We start from the raw sequence: 20,881 nt of genomic DNA on the forward strand, positions 1-20,881 counted from the left end.
AGAGCGGGGGGGGGGGGGGCCAAAAACCAGGAGGCGCGTGGAGGGAGGAGGTAAAGAGAGAATTCAAATTGGCGCTCAATCTTTCAACGTTTCCTCCATTCCCCCAAATTTTTCGATTTATGTTTTAAAGCCCTTCGAGCCTTCTATCTCTCCAAATCTCTCTCTCTGTCTCCGAGGATTCTCAGATCTGTCGCGGGCGAGATCGACATGCCGCACTCGTCCACTTCCACGCCGGAATCTTCTTCCTCCAGACACCATTCTTACAGCAGGAAGCAGAAGTCTCTGGGACTTCTCTGTACCAAGTACTTCTCTTTTTTGAATCTTTTATCGCCAGAGATTGTTTATTCTCTTGTCCTGATGCTTCCGATTTCGAGATTTCTCTGATGATCTGTTTTGTTTCTTCTTCTCAGCTTCTTGACACTGTACAATCGAGATGAAATTGAGATGATTGGGCTTGATGACGCTGCTGCGAAATTAGGTATCTCTTTCGCTCAGCTCCTGATTCGTGTACATTCGATGCGATTCTCAACACTGTAGCATTGGAATTCAGTCGTTTATTGGATCTGCAGGAGTTGAGCGACGGAGGATTTATGACATTGTTAATGTGCTCGAAAGTGTCGGGGTGAGATTCGGTTTGTCCCATCTTTTCCGGTTTTTCCATTTCTACTCTGTTCTGTAATAATTGTTCACAAACGGGTTTTGATGAAAATTAGGTTTTGACGAGAAGAGCTAAAAATCAGTATACATGGAAAGGGTTCAGTGCGATCCCAGGAGCCTTGAAAGAGCTAAAGGTAGTTTTTTTGTTCATCATAATTTGTTTTTGTTCCATAAATTTCTCGAGATTTGGATAAAAATTTCTCAGAAGGAAAAGTCTCATGATGCATATATTGCAGGATGAGGGAGTCAAGGACACTTTTCACCGATTCTATACCAATGAGAACGTAAAAGTAAGTGATTGCATTAGATTTCTTTCTTCCACGGTCTACAATTTATTGCTTCCATATCCTGAGAGGTACATATCCTTTGATATAAATCTAGGTATCCGATGATGAGGACGATGAGGAAGACACTTCCCAGCCTCATTCTAGCAGCCAAAATGATAGTTCAAAACCCGAATCTCTTCCCAATTCTTCAGCTTCATCTAAAATAGGTCAATTTTTTTCCCTATGGTACCAATGTAGTCAAGTTTCGTTTTCTTGCAAAGTGGATTAGAAGAAGTATATGCCTAAGATGGCATAAAACAGTTGGCAAATTTATGAATCAGATTTCTTATTTATGTGAACAGATAACCGGAGAGAAAAATCTTTAGGCCTTCTTACTCAGAATTTTGTCAAGCTCTTTGTTTGCTCTGAAGTAAGTGAGAAATCATGTTCCTTTGATGAACTCCTTTTTGGCATGAAGTTACTCAACCTTTTTAATGTTCAACTTGTTTAGGCTCAGGTCATCTCTCTTGACGAAGCTGCAAAATTACTGCTTGGTGATGCCCACAACACGTCGATCATGAGAAGTAACTATCTCCTTTTGACCTTCTGTGGAAGTTCTTTGTTTTTATAAACATTTCAGACATGATAGATTATAGAATGATTTGGTTGTTGACATGGGAGTATTTCATTTTGCAGCAAAAGTAAGACGGCTGTATGATATTGCAAATGTATTATCGTCCATGAATCTCATAGAGAAGGTAAATATACTCTCCCTTTCGGCAGCAATTAGAAAACCAACAATGTTCTTGCTACTCAGTGAATTGGAGCAACTCTGGTTCTCTTTGAATACAGACCCACACTTCCGATACACGAAAACCAGCTTTCAAGTGGTTGGGATACAGCGGCCAACCTCTTCACATTCCAAGCAATGATTTGAAGCAAAGCGAATCAAGAAAAAGGGTTTTTGGGACTGATCTTACGAATACCAATGTCAAGAGGAACAAACCAGCATCCTTTACACATGAGAGTACATCAGAAAAGATGCACCGGATGGGTAAACAGACAGTAGCTGAGAGTTCATCTAACAAAACCAGTAAGGTTCCGGAATCAGTACACGGAACAAGGAGTTACCAGTTTGGTCCTTTCGCACCTGCCAGTGTTACGAGTCATCATAGTGTCGCTCTGGATAACAGCTCGAAGAGTGTTACCGATTTGGAGAATCTAGCTTCAGTCCACCGTCCTTGTTACCAAAACCAAGGTATTATTATCCCAAACAGTAACGCCTGACCAAATTTAGAACATATGTTCCCCAGAAAAAGAAAAGTTAATCAGTTTGGTTCTATATGTTTTATTAAATGCAGCTTTGAGAGACCTCTTTGCTCATTACATGGAAGCTTGGAAGTCATGGTATAGTGAAGTTGCAAGGAAGAATCCATTAGCCGAAACCTCACAACACCATTAGAACTTCTTTTTTTTTTGAGATTGGTACAGATTTAAGATGCCATTGGTTCTCCCTCCACCCCTTCCCTTTGCCTTTGTGTCTCTTTCCTTGTAACTGTCGGAATTGACAACAGAGGTAACCAGAACGCATGTTCGGTGTGCGTTGAAAATGACTGTATTAGCCACCCTTTAGCAATTCGCTCATTGCTTTTGCTACTAATGAAAACTCTTGTATGTTAGGGTTCTTGTTTTTTTTTGTTTGATGATGCATGGCTACTAAGTTGCAAAGCAAATAATGACACAGACGGCCAAATTAGTGAATTTCAAGACAGTAGCTTGGTCTCTCTTACACAAGGAACATTACCTTTGTCTATGTTTCAAATATGTAGTGAGATCACACAGGGGTCTTTAGACTTGGACATCTCATTACATTATTATACGAGTTTCTGTTTATGTGATAATCTCAGAGCTTGGAAGGAGGCTCGTACCATCCCCATGGCTCATCCGAGATGTACTGAGTCACCTGCTTCACGCTCAGGTAATTCTCAAGTCCCCTGCATAGATAGAACAAGGCAGTATGCATGAATGAGTTTCGCAAACCAGAACCATGTGTTTGAATTCAACCCCCTAAAGAAAGAGAACTATGATTTTTTTTTTGTATTCTTCTTGTGAAAAAAGAACAAGTTTAGACAGCAACCCAGAAGATCGGTGTTTGTTTACTCTATTGTCCCTCTTGGGCAACATTCAAATGACTTTGGCCTCCTTTTATTCATAATTATTGTTTAGAATAAAGCAAAGGAAGAATTTTGGGAGACTTACCATTCTCCTAATTCACGGCCGAAACCACTGCGTTTGGTGCCACCCCATGGAGCTTGGGTGAAGCATGGCTGCGAACAGTTTACCCACACAATCCCCGCCTGGATTGCCTGCAAAGGCCCCGGCACTTGTGAGTATGGTTTTTTGCTGATGTTGGTTTTTTTTCAGAGTTAAATAGATACTCACCTTGCTTACACGATCACACCTCCCCAGATCATCTGATAATACTGCACCAGCTAATCCATATCTGCATAATTTTGTTTTTTTTTAATTTTGTCAGACATGAATCTATATACGCCTTTGAGAACAAAATAAGACGAAAACTGAAGTTGTTTTGTCTGTGAATGAAATATCCTACTCACTCAGAGTCATTTGCCAGCCGAATAGCCTCATCCTCTGTGGAGAATGTTTTGACACAGAGAACAGGACCGAAGACTTCCTCTTTCCAGATTTGCATGGAAGTAGTCACATTTGTAATGATAGCAGGTTCAACGAAATATCCCTTCTTCAAGTGCTGATCAGATTATACATGAAACAAACTATTGTCAAAAGACTATTTGGGCAAAACCACATTAATATCAATCTGTGTGGAATGAACTGTGTACCGCAGGACGAGCTCCACCACACAAGACAGTCGCACCTTCACTCTTCGCATTCGAGACAAACTTAAGTATTTTCTCATACTGCAAATGGGGTAAGAGATTAGACTTGAGCATATTGATACATCACAAATCTTAGCCTCATGACTCCAAATTGGTATATTCAATCATTTAGCCACGGACATTAATACTGTTTGTCCTTAACTTTTTGTATGGTGGCCCTAGAAACTTCTAGAGCCGAATATCGATTTTGCCTAGAAACTTTACTTTACCTGCCCTTTGCTGACGACGGGACCGAGCCTGCAGCCTTCATCAAGAGGATCTGAAATCTTAATGTTCTTCGTCCATTTAACCATCTTGTCCAAAAATTCTTCTGCTATCCTCTCCTGGCATTTTGCACAAAAAAAATTCTCAGTTAAAATAACATAAAAGATGTAAAGAAAAGCTTTACTGTCATCACTGGTTCACACTCTATCCGCATTCCACATGGCCTGTCTTACTAGAAAGTATGAGAAAATCTATTCGGCTTCAGGTATAGAGTGTTAGTTTCATGTGAGCAAGGCAGAATAGTAAACCTTGTTTCCAGACTAAATTATCGTAAACATTGGTACTCCATTTCAAGTAGCGACCTTGTATTCTATGAGATATAATGCTATTTTGCTACAGAACTGACATGGATGGTTTTGAACTGTATAAAGGGTATTACACATTATATATGGTTGCACAAGTGTATAGATGGATTCTGTAGATTATGATCACTTACATGCACCAGAAGCCGAGATGTTGCACTGCAGATCTGACCATTAGTCCAGAAACAACCAAACATTGTCCATTCCACCGCTGTTTAGAACAAAATATGAAATCACTAGCTCAGGATCCATGAAAAAATATGGCTGTAAAATCACATTCCAAGAAATGGAGATTTGATTAGTATGGTGTTCTCAAGGTCCCAAAAGTACTTACCTTTATCAATGTCAACGTCATCAAAAACAATGATGGGGCTTTTCCCTCCAAGCTCCAAAGAAACAGGCTGTCGATGAAGACATAAGATCCATACACAGACAGGCAAATATAAGTAAACCACGGAACTCTCCTCAAAGGAAATGAAATAAGGATTCTTGGACATACTTTCACCAATTTAGCTGCGGAAGCCATAATATTGCTTCCAGTTGCACTGCTTCCAGTGAATACAACCTGGTAAGAGCTAATGTTAGTGATCTATAACTTCCTCAACAATCCAAAAAAAAAAGGAAAGAATCTAATAAGGTTTAGGTCCTAACTCCACCACAAAAGCTAGCTTAAGAGTGGAGGTTTGACCCTTACTTATATATTGGCCCAAATCCCTCTCATTTTCCAATGTGGGACACTTATCAAAACCGCCCCCTTTAGACAGCGACGTCCACGGCGCTGGGGCAAATCTGGGCGCTGGCGGCTTCTCGGTCGATGGCGGCTTCTCGATCACTGGCGGCTTCTCGGTCCATCCCCGACCGTTCCTCTCCTGATCGTTCCTCTCCCGACCGTTCCTCTCCCGACCGTCCCACAACCACCGAGTCGACCGCATGTCCGCAAGAGAACGGCCCGTCAAAGGCCCACCGGAAAGTAGAGAGTTAAGCTCTGATACCAATTAATAAGGTTTAGGTCCTAACTCCACCACAAAAGCTAGCTTAAGAGTGGAGGTTTGACCCTTACTTATATATTGGCCCAAATCCCTCTCATTTTCCAATGTGGGACACTTATCAGAATCACACAAAGACAAAGGAATCCGGTATCTCGAATTCATCATGGGATTTTAAGGACACCCATTAAAGATGAGAAATTCCAAGAAACAGACCTTGTCAACTTTGGGATGAGACACGAGGGGACCACCAGCTTCAGGGCCTAAACCAGTCAAAATATTCAGAACACCGGGTGGAAGACCCACTTCACGGCAGATATCTCCAAGCTCCAAACTCGTCCTAAAGTGAAACCACATCAGAGGGGTCCATCCAATAACACCCCCCAAATAAATTAACTATCATTTTAACAAGAATGAAGTACAGACAGTGAGGCCAACTCGGAAGGTTTGAGTATTGCTGTGCAACCAGCAGCCAGAGAAGGAGCCACTTTCCATACAGCCATCAACAACGGATAGTTCCTTCAACATAAATACAAATTATCAGATGCCCTGAAGTTGTTACCACTGTTGTGCAGAAAAGGGGGAAAAAGCTTGAATATCAACGTAATCTTGGTAAACAAAACAATCAGAACAACTAAAATCACCAGATCCACTTGCTTTCCACCAGTGAAAACAATGATTTTAGTGTTCGGAATCAGTCACAACAAAACAATCAGAACAACGTAATCTTGCAGAATCAGTCACAATGAAATCAATTCTTAGAATATGATAAAAGGGAAAAAGATACCATGGAGTGATCAATCCAACAACTCCAATGGGTTCCTTGAGAATGTAACCCTTAAAGCTCTCTAGCGGAAGAGCAAGAGGAGCCTTCTGCTTAGCATCTAAGCCTTCAGCAAGGTCAGCATAATATTCAAAACATCCAGCCACATCATCCTGAAGACATGAGAGAGCACATAAGACGGATATGCACCACTGAACAACAGAATGTTAACCAAGACTAAGAGGGAATACCATGTCCCATGCTGCTTCCTCCAGTGGTTTACCACAATCAATTGCCTCAAGTTTAGCTAGTTCAGACTTTCTCTCTGTTATCTACATGTGAATATACACACAAAGCTTAACGTTTGATGAGACAACTTTAAACAAGCCCATTCAAATGTGAGATTGACATTCCCATGTAGCTAGACAGATATAATTATGAGATAACTAATACAGATGTGGGCGATAGAGAAATCTAACTTCCATAGTTTAATGATACCTTAGCTGCAATAGCACGCAAGTATTTGGCACGAATAGCCCCAGAGGCTCTAGCCCAGTCCTTGCCGTCATTCCTAGCAAATGCTCTCCGGGCAGCCTCCACCGCAAAAGCTACATCTTCCTCAGTCGCAGCCGGAATATCACCTAAACCAACACCAACCCCATTTCACCAAAACATAAAACTTTGACTAGAGCCAGATAATATCTTGAATACAGAGTTCCACAAGTTAAAACAGAAACATCTCCTCCGATCTTTGTCAGAGATGGAAACAAGAATAGAAACCATTGCTTCTGATATCAGTTCATGGAACAAATGGAAGCTCAGGCTTAAACCCGTTTTACACAAACAGATCTGACCAGCCCACAAAAAATTCAACCACAACCTAAACAATGAAAGGCAGAACAAAACTATTGGATGTGATGAAAACTTTACACTGCAGCTTGAAAAAAGTTTGGATTTAAGTTGCGATCTAAATCATGCAAATGACGAGGAAAATCAAGAGTTTGAAAACACAATCTATCGAAATAGAGGAGCACGGACAGATGCGCGCACACACACACACGGAATTCTAGAATATGTAAAACCAGTTTTCCTACAACATCGGAAATTAGCCAAGGCAAAAACCCAATCATCTCCTACTTCCAATTTAACTAAACTAAGGAGAAACACTCAAAATCTCGACCGATCCAAGCTACTACACTAAGCAGAACAAAAAAAACAAACAAAACCCAAAAGAAAAAAAAAAGTGATCAACGATGGAAGCAAAGAGGGCAAACAAGGACGGAGAAGAACCGATGATCTCTTCGGTGGCTGGGTTGACGACTGGGAGGCGTTTCCGACGGATAGGCTCTCTCCAAACGCCGTCGATGAAGAGCCCCCGTCTCGGCACCGTGATAGCCATTGTACTTCACTCTCTCTGTGCGTTTTTTTTTTGTATTGCGGGTTTTTTTGTCAACAAAGATATCGAAAGTTGTCCGATTCCCGAGGAAGCGAGCTGCAGAAATGTCCAGAGATTATATATAGAGCGGTGGAAATTTTTTTGCCACTAACCTTCAAAGTTCAAAAGCGTCCCTCTTTCTTTCCCTTTTCAGGCCGCAGGCCCGCAGCGCACCTAACGAACCGGACAAGTGAATGATCATCCGGTTTAATTCGGTTAATTTGGTTTAGATAAAATAGATTTTTAAATCGGATTTTATACATCGAAATGGAAATATTTGTTTCTAGTTTTACAAGCCAAATTAATGTTTTATCGCTTTTATGTTTTTATATTCATGGATTTGGGGATACTTACATATTATAACTATATTTAAAAAATTAATAAATATTAATTGTCAACTATAAATTTTGTTAGGTATTGTCATTTAAAATTATATATATAATTTATAATATTATTATTTTTTAATATGATATAATCATAACATAATAATTTAGCAAATTATAATATTGTCCGATTTTTTTAAAAATTTTTATTTTTTTACAGATGATCAGGTAATGGACGCTTGTTAAAAGATTAAAGTTTTAGATCTATGAATAATTAGATTTAAATAGAACGATTTTTTTTTACCATTTATTTTATCTTATGATACAAAATGAAAAAAATCAAGTAAACCACAGAAATCGAAAACCAAAACAAACAGATTTCAATATCATAAAAAATTGAACAAAAGGGAAAGGGGGAGGGGATCAGTTTTTGTTTGTGGATTTGTGATATTTGTCCTTAACCCAACTGAGCCCCAGAGAAGTCCCCGCTTTCACTTTCTTCAATCCCGAAGTCGCCGCCGATTTCGTCTTCTCCAATCCCTCCCCCACTTTCTCCTTATACCTCGCGCTTGTACCCCACGCGCCGCCGCCCTCTGCCTTCTTCTCCGGCCTCTCGCTGGTGTCCCACTGATCCGCCCACGAATTTTTTCCCTCCATTGTGGCCGCAGAGAGAGATGAGGTTCTGTTTAGAATTACAGCCAATGCAAAGCGACTTATATATGGTTTTGGTTTGCGGTGAATCCTCCTTATTCAGAGCTAAACATTAATTAAAATGCCATAATTGATGGATTCTTTGAGATTTTTATATTAGGTTTTTGGTTTATTATATTTACTAATTAATCTCTCACGAGTAGATTATGCTTTTAATTCGTGCTTATCCTTTTGATGAGGCCAAAAGCGTGTCTGACCTTTTTTTTCCCAAATAAAAATTAAAATTGTAATGCATTCTTTTTCTGAAATAATCAAATATTAATTAATTGGAACGGATATATATTGCGTTCAAATACAAGGCCCAATTCCTCTGTGATTGATGTTGGGCCCTTAAAGGGCCGTTGTATATAGCAGTTTAAATGGGCCTATTGTCCATAGTCTGCTAATATTGTATATATAACAGAAATTTCACATCATATTACGAAAGTAGCATTAGTATGTATGTATGTATGTATGTATGTATGTATGTATGTATGTATGTATGTATGTATGTATGTATGTATGTATGTATGTATGTATGTATGTATGTATGTATGTATGTATGTATGTATGTATGTATGTATGTATGTATGTATGTATGTATGTATGTATGTATGTATGTATGTATGTATGTATGTATGTATGTATGTATGTATGTATGTATGTATGTATGTATGTATGTATGTATGTATGTATGTATGTATGTATGTATGTATGTATGTATGTATGTATGTATGTATGTATGTATGATGTGTGTTCAAAGCACAAGAAAGCTGCAGTTGATCTTTTTGTTTTTTTAATTGTGAAAGACAGATCACACGGTGTGTACATCGAAACTGTCGCTTTTTTGTGTTATATACATATATGTCAGTATGTATATGTGTATATATAGACCCAGTCTTCTATTATATTCTATTATATTATATTATATTAAATCCACGCTAACAGTACGTTAATTTTATTGCATTTCCAATTCATGCGCATGTTTCGCAACCCCCTGACGTGGTCATCTTGCACATTGACAAAAATTGTGCAAGATCTCATGCATGTTGATCTCTTAGTATAGCATACCAAAATTTCAACCAACAAAATTTAAATAATAATAATAATACAGAATGAAACCAATGTGTATGTATCTATCTTATATTATATGTGTATCTCACATACACGCGTGTTGACATTTAAAGACATGAAGCAAAAAGTCTAAGTTTGCACAGAACCTAAGCATGGGTGTTGTGTTTAATGTCACGGAGAAATATAGCGTACAACTATAACGAAATATTTTACACATTATTGACCGAAATAAAAGCTGTCTCTGAAATGTTACAGAACAGCGCATAATGTATATCCTTTTTACCGAAATCAGTATATTAGCATATATACACACACACACACATGACCGTGACCGTACCCAAGGCACTGGATCTTAATCTTTTACCGACGAAGTTCCATTGATCATCAAATTCTTGATACCGACAAACATCCTTCATACAACTTACGTACGCACATGATAATCTGTGCCTCAAACGTACAGCATTAATTGTTCATACATATCAGGTTTATATATATATGCGTGTGTGTGTGTGTGTGTGTATATATATATGCGCAAGTGTGTATGTACGATATGTATATACATATAGAACATATATACACACGCGCGCGCTCAAACAGTTGTATGTGAGGTGCGGGGAGAGGGGATGAAGAATGATGAGGTTAAACAGTGTATGTTTTAATTGAAATCTTAGCTGTAACCGACCGAGAAATTAATATAAGAAAGGACGAAAAATGATGATAAATTAACGCTTTCTCGATCTAACTACGCAGTCGACTTCATATTCATGGATCGAATTTAGCACAAACATGGCAAAGAGACAAACATATCATCATATTGGATTTCTTACGAATGAATTCAAAGATAGTACCATATGTCAATATGCATAACGTAAACATCGGGATACACGAAAGATTCAAGTCAAACCAAAAGGAACAATAACAACAACAAAAAAAAGATAGTCTACGGGAAAAGGGAAAGAAAAGAAAAAGAAACAAGAACAAGAACAAGAAAGTGGTACTTGGAATAAATAATTAAAATCGCTTGATGATGAAGCGAAGGATGGATCGGACCGAGACGCTTGATTCCCCTTGGATCTCGTGGATGGATACCCCCTCCAAAGTGTATGAAACCGCCTTTAAAGGAGAGATCTTTACCCTTTTTTTCTTTTACTCTCTCTCATGTTGTGTGCTATAAGGTTGATGAAAACTAGGGTTGGGCACAGAAGCTACGCAAACCCTAGGGTTTTGGTCTTGGAGCTGAGCTTCTTGTGATGATTCTTGATCCTGATGATGGGCTCTTTGCGGGTTTGGGATATGAAGAAGGAGGAGAAGGAGAAGGCGACGGAGGAGGAGGTAGCTGTGGTGATGGAGAATCATGATGACGGTGATGATGATATTGGAAAAAGCGAGGGAAGGGTGATGAGGTTGTAATGATGATGGAGATGAAGAGAAGTCAGAACGAGAGGAAAATATGATGATTGCTGTGTTTGTTGCTTTGAACCATTTTTTTTTTTTGCTTCCAAGGAAAAAAAAAACAAATCTAGCCTATGTTTATGCCCTAGCTCCCTCCTCCCTTCTCTCTCTCTAGAGAGAGAATAAGAGAGAGAGAGAGAGGCTATGACAAAAACCAATGGAGTGCTTTTTCTATGACCTAATTTAGTAGTCCCTTTGGTGATGAAAAAAGTTATATCGTTCTCAATTCTAATTGTTGACTATATGGGTATGTAAAGTTATATATATATATATATATATATATATATATATAGTTTAAAAAAGAATGGTTTCTTAAAATCATAGTTTTTAAGGAATAAAAGTTTTCCCACAATAACAACTCGAATTATTGATTATATACATTTTTAAACATCATGTTTTGGTCCAACAAAAATGACTAAGACTGATTCCAACAATTACAGTCTTTAACTTTGTACTTTTGTGTTTGTCCTTAATTATTTAGACCAAATCTTATTAGAAGATAAAAATGGGTTTAAGAACAATAAATTGCCAGTTTTTGTTTTTCGTTTATCACAAAATAAATCAAGGACGAAATTAATGAAAGAATATATATATGGATCAGGGGATCAAGGGGAGGGTGTGTTTCTAAAGCACATACGGATATTCTTTCCAGATACAAATGTCATTCTCTCCACGTTATAACCATTTCTTTTTCCACTTTTATAATTCAGTGGCTGAATTCTTTCCTATGTATATAAATATATATATATCCAAAAGAGGTTTTTTTTCCAGCGCATTTAAGGGTTTTATATATCAATCATATAATGATTCAAAATATTATTAACTTAATTAATAATTTTTTTTTGGAAAAATGCAGTCATCATGACTCCTATTGTAAAGTATATTTTTTATAGTATTTATATATATATATATATATTTTTTATCACGATGGACAAATTAACATCAATTATCTGTTTGGTATATAAAATTTTGTGTATATATTCATACAATTCTCAACTGTTTTTTCAAAAGGAATTCAACCTTAATTAGCCCCTCTCTCTGTGTATGTATATGTAGACAGGTGGTATGCATGTGGTTGTACAAAAGAATTGAAATAATATTTTTCTGATTCCACATTTGATTTCTCTTTTTCATTTTTTTAAAATTTTAATACCGAATAACGAAAAGGCTGTTTGTGACTGTATTTGGGGAGTGTCTGTATATATAAATATAGAAATGTGGTATGAGCTTTCTTGGGGTTGGTTAAAGAAGGTGAATTTTGGCAGTCCATGTCTTGTATATACCATAGGCATCTTTTATCTATATTATATTATATACAAACATATATATATATATATATGAAATTAATATATAGTAATTATTAAAAGAATGGCAGAGGAATCAAAATCATGAAACTCAGGGACGACAGTATATCGGAATGTGAGAGAGCTTTACTGCAAAAGGCAATGCCCTCGTGTAATTATCTTTCTGCCATTTGGCAAATTTACTAATTAAACTTTTTTTTTTCTAAACGAAAGGATAATAATAATAATAATAATAATAACAATAATAATCCAAAAGGTTATATTTTTTCTAAATGATTCATTTAAATCCACAATTATCTATAAATCTAAATATTTTTTAAAAAAAACTTTTTTTTTATTTTAAAATATATCTATTAAAACCCAAATAATTCGAAAATCCAAATTAATATAAATATTTTATAAAAACATGAAAGTTTTTTTTTTTTGAAAATTGTAAGTTTTTTTCCGGAGTTTTAACCAACAACAACAACATTATAATAACAATAACAACGAATTGGTATAAATTCACACATATAAAGACAAATTTAATTTATGGAAAAACGATGAGACATACCTCCTTTTTTTGGTAGAAAATGAAAACACATTAACTTTATCAATGAAACGCGTTCCTTCTTCCAAGGAATTTATCACCACGTTTGACTCAACCTAAGCACAACGTCTCATATTAAGTTACACATTTCATTTTCATTTGAAGCGATTACTTTTTATATAATATTTTTATTACATCATATTTTAATTTGATTTGAATTTTCTTCCAATCATATTGAAATATAAAATATTTATTTTGAAAATATTTCATTAGAACATTTTATTTATATTTATTCAAATTTAATCCGCATTCAATTTATTATATTAAAAAGATATTTAACTGTTAGTAAAATGAAATTAAATTCGGGTATAATTGTATATTATCCAATCTTATTATATATATAAACGAATTGAAATAACACTCAATAATAATAATATATGAGAAATGTTAAACCAATTTAACCAAATGCGTACAAAAACCTAGAAAATGTTATACCAAAAAAATCTAGAAAATGAAGGTTTTTTTTGGATATCATGTCAAATATAATAAGATTTGAAACATCTAAAGATATTATTAAACTAGACACCTTGTTTATGTTCCTCTTTCTACTCATAAATCATACAAAATATTCGTTTACACCTTTTGTTATGTGTTATAATTTACCTATTGAAGAACAATATATATATTATACATAATAATAAGCTTTTGTAAACTTTGTAATAATATCACACCAATAGAAACGTTTAATGCTAAGTAATAGATATCAAATAGTCATTTAAGATTATTATTTTTCTAGCTTAATCTGTGGATTTAAAACCAATATATATCTTATTGTTAAATCGGAAACAAACAAATTGAGGGTTGTGCCGTGGTGGAAATTAAATTGGTAAACCGGTTGGTCTGTCCACTAAACCGGAGAGTGAGAATGCGGTCGCTGGCGAGAAAGCGGCCGACGATCGTTTCCTCTTCGCCGACTCCATCACTGTCCTTCAGATCCAGCCGCTCTCGCTGACGCCTACTCCCCCAATGTCATAGCTCTCTCTCTCTCTCTCTCGTGCTACAATGCAACACCGGCGAGTCTCCGATGGTGTGATTTTCGAGCTTTTTGAATCTGATTGATGGTATTTGTTAGACCTGGAAGGTGGGTGGTGCGTGGCTATGGAGGCTACAACGCCCGATGGACTTTGTTCTTGCTTCATCACACTTTCCCTCTCGTGAGCTCTCTCTCTCTCGCTCGGGATTTTCGGGTCAATTTTCGATCTTTTGTTCTGGGTGAAGTGTAAGGTATCAAAGTTAGGAAGGTTTCGATGTTGAATCTTGGGTTTGATTTGAACTCAATTTTGGCTTTAATCCGGTTTAAACCCGATTCCTGTAATTGCACAGAGGATGTAGATTTACTATACACTATCTGTAACCGGAAGATTACGTACAAACTGTCGGAGAATCAATGCTTGGGATACGAACTTGATTGTATTTTCCCTTTATCTGCAATCTATCTCTGCTTAACCTTGGAACATAGTTCAAGAATAGTTGAATTCCTTACACTATCAAAGCAGCAAAACTCTATTCCTCTCTTAGAGTTCTGGATTGTCTGTAGTTTGGATCCGTAGTGCATTTTCACGTTTTTCTGGCTTGTATTCTATCTGAATGGGTTGGGTAGTAAAAAAGGAACAGCAGAAGTTCTTGCTCTTGGTTGTATGCAAGCATCTGCAGAACAATTTCTTGTTTTCTACTGTATTGTCCTTTTGAAAGTGTGGAAGAAACAGATCAAAGTCTGGGTTTCTGAGTAGTTGTCCTCTTGGACAAATTTATGGTGCTGCTAAGAGCCTAGATGGGTTAGTTTGTGAGATCAACCTAAAGGCACCAGATTTATGTGGTCATCCACGGCGTAAAATGGAAGGGCTGGTGAAATATGTTGAAGAATCGAACTTGTGATTTGAATACCATTATCTGTAGAATTGATGCATCGATCAAGGTGTGAATGTGATAGGGATTCATTGTGAGTATATTAAGGCAGGTCTACTATTGAATAATGCATATAAATATTGATAATGTTTCTTCTTCTTCTTCTTTTTTTCCTCTCATTTCCTTTCTAATTAGGACTCTTCAAGCCCTCCTTCTGGGCCCTTGATAGGCAGCATGTACCTGTGGAAGAAACCTAAGAAAATTTGCTCAGCTTCTGAAGGTCTGAATTGCTCCCTTTTCCTAATTCCTGCCCTGTGAATCATGTGTTCTTGGACTTGTTGCCAACTTTGTGAAGTTTCAGTTCCACCATTTGTGTTGTTTAGTGTTTATATATTTAGTCAGTCGACTTACAATCTGAATGCTTCCAGCCTCCTAAATGAACGAACCCTGTAACTTTCAATAGAGGAGTTCCAAATGTATTTTCAGTTATATCAGCATGCTACAAATTGTTGCTTCTCCCTTCTTATAGGTGATAATCTATGTCCTGAACTGCTTTGCCACTGTTTCAGGTGCATTTATTGTTCTAACAGATGATTTTCTGTTCACAGAAGTGTTCAACTACCTCGCTAGTTGCGCTTATAATGTAACTCGCTTCCAATTTATGAAACCGGGCATAAAAGCAATGCCAGGTGAGTTATATATTTGTTTCCAGCTCTGCATCCCATTTGAATTCCAGTTGCCAGCATATCTTCTGAAAGTTGAATCGGTGATGACTCTAACCAGGCGTTTAATTCAAATCACTGAAATTTGGAGCACATTTCTGCTTGCCCTGCCGCCAGTTTTCGCAGGAGACGTATCATGTAGGAACTATGAGAAGTTGATAAGATGTTTGTATCAACATTCAATTATTGTAACCAACTTAAAGTTTACATTTTTTTTGTCAGAACCCGGAAAAGCTCAGATTTTTTTGTTGTTGATATTTTCGTGTGATTTTGCTAAGCAGTGATGGGTCTGCATCTGCTAGACGAGGGCAATGCATTGGTGCATCAAGTATCGAAAATGTTCAGAGAAGCATGGCTCTCTCCGGGAAAGATCCCAGGCAAAGCTTTCGAAGGCCAGTGCTCGTAGGATTTGGGTTCACCGGAATCTTCAGAACTCGACATTCCAGTTCATAGATCCAAGAGCCAGCCTCTTCTGTTCTGTATGTTTCTCTCCAGACATCAAGAGATCAGTTCCCAAACAATAAACCACTATTGCTCTCCATGATGCCTAAAGTTAACAGGCTAAATCTTCATTTCTTAAATTTCAATTTATTGTTACAAGTTCTTAAGTCATGTATCTCTGTAATTCCACTCTCCAATGGGTAAATATGGAGAGTTTTCCATGAAGGGTCCGAAATTCATTTCAATATCTACAAAATATATTTATATCTTCTATTCAATTGAACCTTCTTCTTGTCTCTCTGCTTCACCATGTTATCATATATATATATATATGATATTCATATATATATTGGATCTCCTATTTTTTTATGATCATATATATTGGATCTTGTTATTTACGAGCGAACATTTTGCACCATTTGTGTAAAATTCATGCCTACAACAAGCATACGCTTTGAATACATACTATTTTGGTGCGCTCTATTTATTCGGATTTTGATACTTTGGCAAAATTTGAGGAGGGACGCACACCCACCCACCCAACGTCAATGACCGTACAATGCGTCTTCTCTTTCTTTTGTTGTTTTTTTTTTCTTTCCATATGAATGAAAAAAAAAAATCTTCTCTCTTATATGCACATTTCGACGCTCAATTGACTGAATTCGTTGTTGACGCAACGAGAGCGGAGAAACAGAGGGGACGAGAGAGAAAGCAAGTCAAGATCCTTTTTTTTTTTTGTGGCCCAGGTATAGAACTTATTCATTTCTTTTTGCCAGTTTGCGAGTTCCAATCTGTTGGGCTTATGCAGGGGGTTTTGTTTTTTGTTTTCTCTCACGCATTTGATTAGAAAATCTTTTGACTTTTTGCTTGTTTGCGTCTTTGTTTGTGACCAGAATCGATGGTGTTTTCATGCGGAAAGATGGGTTTTTTCTGCTAGCTGTGTGGTGAGACAAATCCCCGAGCAACGATGAAGCAGCATGACCCAGATGCCAAAACCCTAGAAGAAACATCTGGGTCGTCGGAATTCTTCAGCTTTAGCCAGGAATCTGATGGGATGGCTTCAGATTTTGAAGTTCATGCACCGGAGTCCACCGGTGGCTTAGGCTTGGATTGCGTGGGTCCTACCGAAGCAATCGACAGTAATGCTGGCGATATAGGAGGTGCCGTCGAGAATTTTCCGGCGAACGAGGGGTCAAAGGAAGAAAACGAGGGTTTATTATCTCGAGACGATGATACGGTGAGAAAGATACAAGTTTCCGGAGAGAACTTATCGCTTGTTGTTGATTTCAGTGGCTCTTTAACTGTACTTAGTCGTCAGAATGGTTTTGATTCTAGCGGTAGTAGCCTGACTGCGAATGTGAAGAAGGAAAATGGAGAAGGGGATGAACACTTAGGGTTTGTGGTGGGTGACATTGTCTGGGTGTTGACGAAATACCAGACTTGTTGGCCTGGAGAAGTAGTTGATTTCAGGGCTGGTGAAAAGGAGAGTCTTTTGGTTAGATATTTTGACCAAAGCCATGTCTCCCTGTGGCTGGCGCCGTCTCGGTTAAGGCCCTTCAACCAGAACATTGAGTATATGTTGAAGCAAGGGAAAGGCAAAAGCTTTACGAGAGCCGTGGAGAAAGTCGTGGCTTTGTTGGGTGATTCTTTGAAATTCGAGATGACTTGTCCGTGTATTCGCAAAGAACATGACGAATCTCGGAAATTGAAGTCTTCTTCATTGAGTGAATTTTCTGTAGATCGGATGGAACCAGAAGAGTTTGTTGCCCGGCTGAAGAATCTCGCCAAATGTTCTTCGGTTTCTGGAATACTTGAGTTGACAGTAATGCAGAGTCGGTTATCGGTCTTTTATTCTTTCAATGGGCATAAGCAGATACCAGTGGATCAACTATGTGAAGATGATGCAGGAAAACGATGTCCTGTGCCAGCCAAACAGAAGGCAAAGAAGAAGATTCAAGAAGGAGCGGTTAAGAGGAAGATGCCTGCAGATAAAAGCAAAGATCTTTCCAGTATCCAGGGGATGGGAACTCAGGTGTCTGGTCTAGGAAACAATGTCGGGGACATTGACATTGAGAATCAGAGCTCTTCTGTGTCAAGAAACCGAAAGAGAAGTAAGTATTTGTCGTATCCCTTTGTGGGCTCAAAGGCAACAGAAGGTGAAAAGGCCATGGAAAGTACCAATCAATTCATCGGTTCTTCGTCCACTGTTACCGGGAGTATCAGGAAGAGGTTCCAGAGAGAATGGTTCAGGAAATTTATGAGTGAAGAAGGCAATGCATCTGTCAGAGCCGAGCTAGCAGGTGTGTCTCTGTCTGACTTGATATCTGAACTCCGATTGCTTGCCATTAACTACCGGTATTCAAAAGAAACCGATCATTTTGGTCTTACCGAGTGGTTCTTCTCCAAATTTAGAATGTCTATGTTTCACGACGAACATATTTACGAGAAGCAGTTCAAGAACGATATGATCTTAGCTAAAGAGACAACTCCTGATGCTGGGCAGGACATATCCAAGACAGAGTGTTTGGCAAAATCAAATATCAGACCCGATAATGGCCTCTCAGATGTGAAGTCAGTACCTGGCACAGATGGGTTTTGCCCGAGTTACTCCCAGGAAGGAATCTCGGTTCAAACTCTGAGTGAGAAATCTCCCGAGGCAGATGCTCCGAGCAGACCTGCTACACTTGTACCAGAACTAAACAATGGTAGCACTACATTGAATTTTGTGGAACCTGGCCATTCGCAAGGACCGAACATCTCGGTTTTACCGGAAGTGAGCAAGCTAGGAGGAGAAACAAGACCTATGATGTTAAACTTTCAGGTCACAGGCCCGTGTTCAACCGACAATATCTCAGGAGCAGGGTTTGTTTTTGTTCAACCGGTTTCAGGCATAGACCTGAACCTGTCCAAAACTGATCTCTCCACCCATTTCACTGACCCAGGGCAGACAAAGAGAAAGCGGAAGAGGAAGAGGAAAGAAGAGCCTCCGTTAGCTACTACTGAAACCGCTACTGGAATACCCGACTTAAACGGGTTAGCCCCTGATGCAACCTCACCTCTGCCCCAAGAAAAGCCTGTACAACGCAGAAGACGACGGAAGAAAGAAGAGCTATCCAATGGAGAAACCAAAGGAACCACCATTCTTGTCATGAAATTTATCTCGGGCGACTCGTTGCCTTCCAAGGACGATCTGACCTCGAAATTTGCTGGGTTTGGCCCACTGGATGCAACCGAAACGCACGTTTCAACGGATTCCGGCAGTGCACAGGTCGCCTTTATGAGTAGTGGCGACGCCATAGAGGCCGTCAAAAGCTTAGAGAAGACTAACCCATTTGGTGAAACGTTAACAAGTTTCAGACTGCAGCAGAAACCAGCGGCCACTTGCAAGAAGGTTGCCCCGAGAATGCCGGTAATATCGGTTAGTTCGGGTTCCAGACCGAGAGAGCCGCCGATGAGCGTGGAAATGATAAGGCAGAATCTGATGATGATGACGTCGATGCTGGAGAGATCCGGCGACAGTTTGTCGGAAGAGATGAGAGTGAAACTGAGGAGGGAGATAACAGGTCTTCTGGAAAAGGTGAGCTCCATGCCCTAACACACATGGAAACCCTAATTTAATCTTTACTTTTTCAGGCTTTAATGTAGTTTTTGTGTTGAACCCACATTTTGTGGACTGGTTTTTGTTCCGGAATTCTCGCAGCTTCTTCTGTTTTCCAGTCTTTTGATTTGCATCTTTAGGATATGCAAATGTGCTTTCGACCGACCGCTTAATTATCATTATCATAAGATTAATTTCACGGAAGAACTTAATTAGTGCTCCGTAGAATAATGATTAGAGGGTTTCAATGCGTAGCATCGACATAAAACTACGCACCAAAGTAGTACAGATACTAAATCAAGAAGCAGAAAACACAAAACCAAATACTTAACTAAAATTACCTAATCAAGGTATAATCCATTACCCTACATCGTATTAATCGAGTTCATCATAATATAGCAACAGTCTCAGCCCAAGGAGTTTGTCTTGGTGGATGATCCATAGCCGTTGATCAAGCCGTTCCATGCCGGTCCGAGGCCGTTGATATAGCCGCCGTACGAGGCACTGTCTTTCCGTGGATCGGAACAGCCTTGATCCTGTTGCCAATCAAGGGATAACAGCTTCTGATTCGGCTTCAAATCCATCGTTGTTAAACTTTGTTCCTCACTCCCATTATGTTGATGATGATGATGATGATGCTGTTCGTAAGTTGTCAGCATCAGTCTCTGGCACGTTGCCATGTCCATGCCGTGAAAACCGTGAAATCCGCCATGGTTTAGCCCTAACCCATGGTTGTGAATCGCTCCATTAGTCTCCGGATGGACCATGGCAAGATCGTTGTTCATCCCCATGAGATCAAACTTGCTGTCCAAGAAATCAATTGGTCTAGGGTTTTGTGAAAGCAACCCTCCATACTTGCTCTCCAAGAAACCGCCGTTGTGCTCTTGAGCAGCAGCCACGTAAGAGCCGATCATCCCCGTGAAATGGGGAAGTCCGATGGGGGTATTCTGGTAATTCTGTTGAGAATGCAGAGTCATGAGCTCGGTCGTGGCGGCCGTGCTCGACGAGGAGGGCTTTTTCCCGGCGGAGGATGAGGAGGAGGAGGGTTTCTTGTTTTTCCGGCAGCCTCCGCCGACAGGGATATTGCGGAGGGTGCCGCCTTTGGTCCAGTAGCGGCGGCAGGTCTTGCAGAAGTAGCGAGGCTGGGAGAGGCTGTAGTTGTTGTAGTAGCAGAACTTGGTGTGGGTGGACTCGCACCGAGGGCACTTGAGTGGGTGGTCGTGTGGCGGACGCAGCCTCCTCCCACCGTCCA

General features: G+C 38.9%; 6 protein-coding genes and 1 long non-coding RNA gene across 12 annotated transcripts in view; 4 read left to right on the plus strand and 3 right to left on the minus strand.

Moving 5' to 3' along the window:
- Positions 1-79: 79 nt before the first annotated feature.
- Positions 80-2,602, plus strand: LOC104821470 (E2F transcription factor-like E2FE). The gene is made up of 11 exons (XM_010552370.2): positions 80-302; positions 411-478; positions 570-622; positions 714-791; positions 894-947; positions 1,039-1,150; positions 1,286-1,353; positions 1,435-1,507; positions 1,620-1,681; positions 1,776-2,181; positions 2,285-2,602. The coding sequence occupies exons 1-11, from the start codon at positions 208-210 to the stop codon at positions 2,383-2,385; spliced, it is 1,170 nt and encodes a 389-aa protein (XP_010550672.1). The 5' UTR covers positions 80-207; the 3' UTR covers positions 2,386-2,602.
- A 64-nt stretch (positions 2,603-2,666) lies between these two features.
- On the minus strand, positions 2,667-7,678 carry LOC104821472 (betaine aldehyde dehydrogenase 2, mitochondrial). The gene is made up of 15 exons (XM_010552371.2): positions 7,447-7,678; positions 6,655-6,797; positions 6,408-6,488; positions 6,181-6,329; positions 5,820-5,912; positions 5,610-5,733; positions 4,907-4,972; positions 4,742-4,808; positions 4,542-4,618; positions 4,051-4,164; positions 3,785-3,862; positions 3,542-3,693; positions 3,366-3,426; positions 3,183-3,289; positions 2,667-2,917 (listed from the first exon to the last, which is right to left on the minus strand). Exons 1-15 carry the CDS (start codon positions 7,553-7,555, stop codon positions 2,827-2,829), a joined length of 1,512 nt encoding a protein of 503 aa, XP_010550673.1. The 5' UTR covers positions 7,556-7,678; the 3' UTR covers positions 2,667-2,826.
- Positions 4,995-5,531, plus strand: LOC104821471. The gene is made up of 2 exons (XR_773078.1): positions 4,995-5,044; positions 5,411-5,531. It is a non-coding gene; the product is annotated as an uncharacterized LOC104821471 (long non-coding RNA).
- A 505-nt stretch (positions 7,679-8,183) lies between the features above and the next one.
- Positions 8,184-8,704, minus strand: LOC104821473. The gene has a single exon (XM_010552373.1). It carries the CDS (start codon positions 8,569-8,571, stop codon positions 8,338-8,340), a length of 234 nt encoding a protein of 77 aa, XP_010550675.1. The 5' UTR covers positions 8,572-8,704; the 3' UTR covers positions 8,184-8,337.
- A 5,136-nt stretch (positions 8,705-13,840) lies between these two features.
- Positions 13,841-16,276, plus strand: LOC104821474 (GDSL esterase/lipase At5g62930-like). 6 transcript variants are annotated; one of them, XR_773082.1, is made up of 6 exons: positions 13,841-14,177; positions 15,064-15,148; positions 15,297-15,397; positions 15,477-15,557; positions 15,652-15,755; positions 15,872-16,276. XR_773082.1 is itself a non-coding variant. In XM_010552374.1 (4 exons), the coding sequence occupies exons 1-4, from the start codon at positions 14,082-14,084 to the stop codon at positions 15,994-15,996; spliced, it is 426 nt and encodes a 141-aa protein (XP_010550676.1). In that variant the 5' UTR covers positions 13,841-14,081; the 3' UTR covers positions 15,997-16,276. The 6 variants fall into 6 exon arrangements, 2 of the variants coding, with proteins under 2 accessions (XP_010550676.1, XP_010550677.1); XR_773081.1 differs by lacking the exon at positions 15,297-15,397 and having other exon boundaries at positions 15,438-15,557; XR_773079.1 differs by lacking the exon at positions 15,297-15,397.
- Positions 16,277-16,561: 285 nt separating this feature from the next.
- On the plus strand, positions 16,562-19,764 carry LOC104821475 (serine/threonine-protein kinase ATM). Its single transcript, XM_010552376.1, has 2 exons — positions 16,562-16,777; positions 16,925-19,764. Exon 2 carries the CDS (start codon positions 16,999-17,001, stop codon positions 19,624-19,626), a length of 2,628 nt encoding a protein of 875 aa, XP_010550678.1. The 5' UTR covers positions 16,562-16,777; positions 16,925-16,998; the 3' UTR covers positions 19,627-19,764.
- Positions 19,765-19,892: 128 nt separating this feature from the next.
- Positions 19,893-20,881, minus strand: part of LOC104821574 (dof zinc finger protein DOF5.6-like) — a 1,845-nt gene continuing 856 nt past the window's right edge. Inside the window, exon 3 of the mRNA XM_010552495.2 lies at positions 19,893-20,881. Coding sequence (XP_010550797.1) covers positions 20,037-20,881 — 845 coding nt within the window. The 3' untranslated portion in view covers positions 19,893-20,036.

The sequence above is a fragment of the Tarenaya hassleriana genome, unplaced genomic scaffold (genome assembly GCF_000463585.1).
Source record: "Tarenaya hassleriana unplaced genomic scaffold, ASM46358v1 Cleome33, whole genome shotgun sequence".
Taxonomy (NCBI): Eukaryota; Viridiplantae; Streptophyta; class Magnoliopsida; order Brassicales; family Cleomaceae; genus Tarenaya; species Tarenaya hassleriana.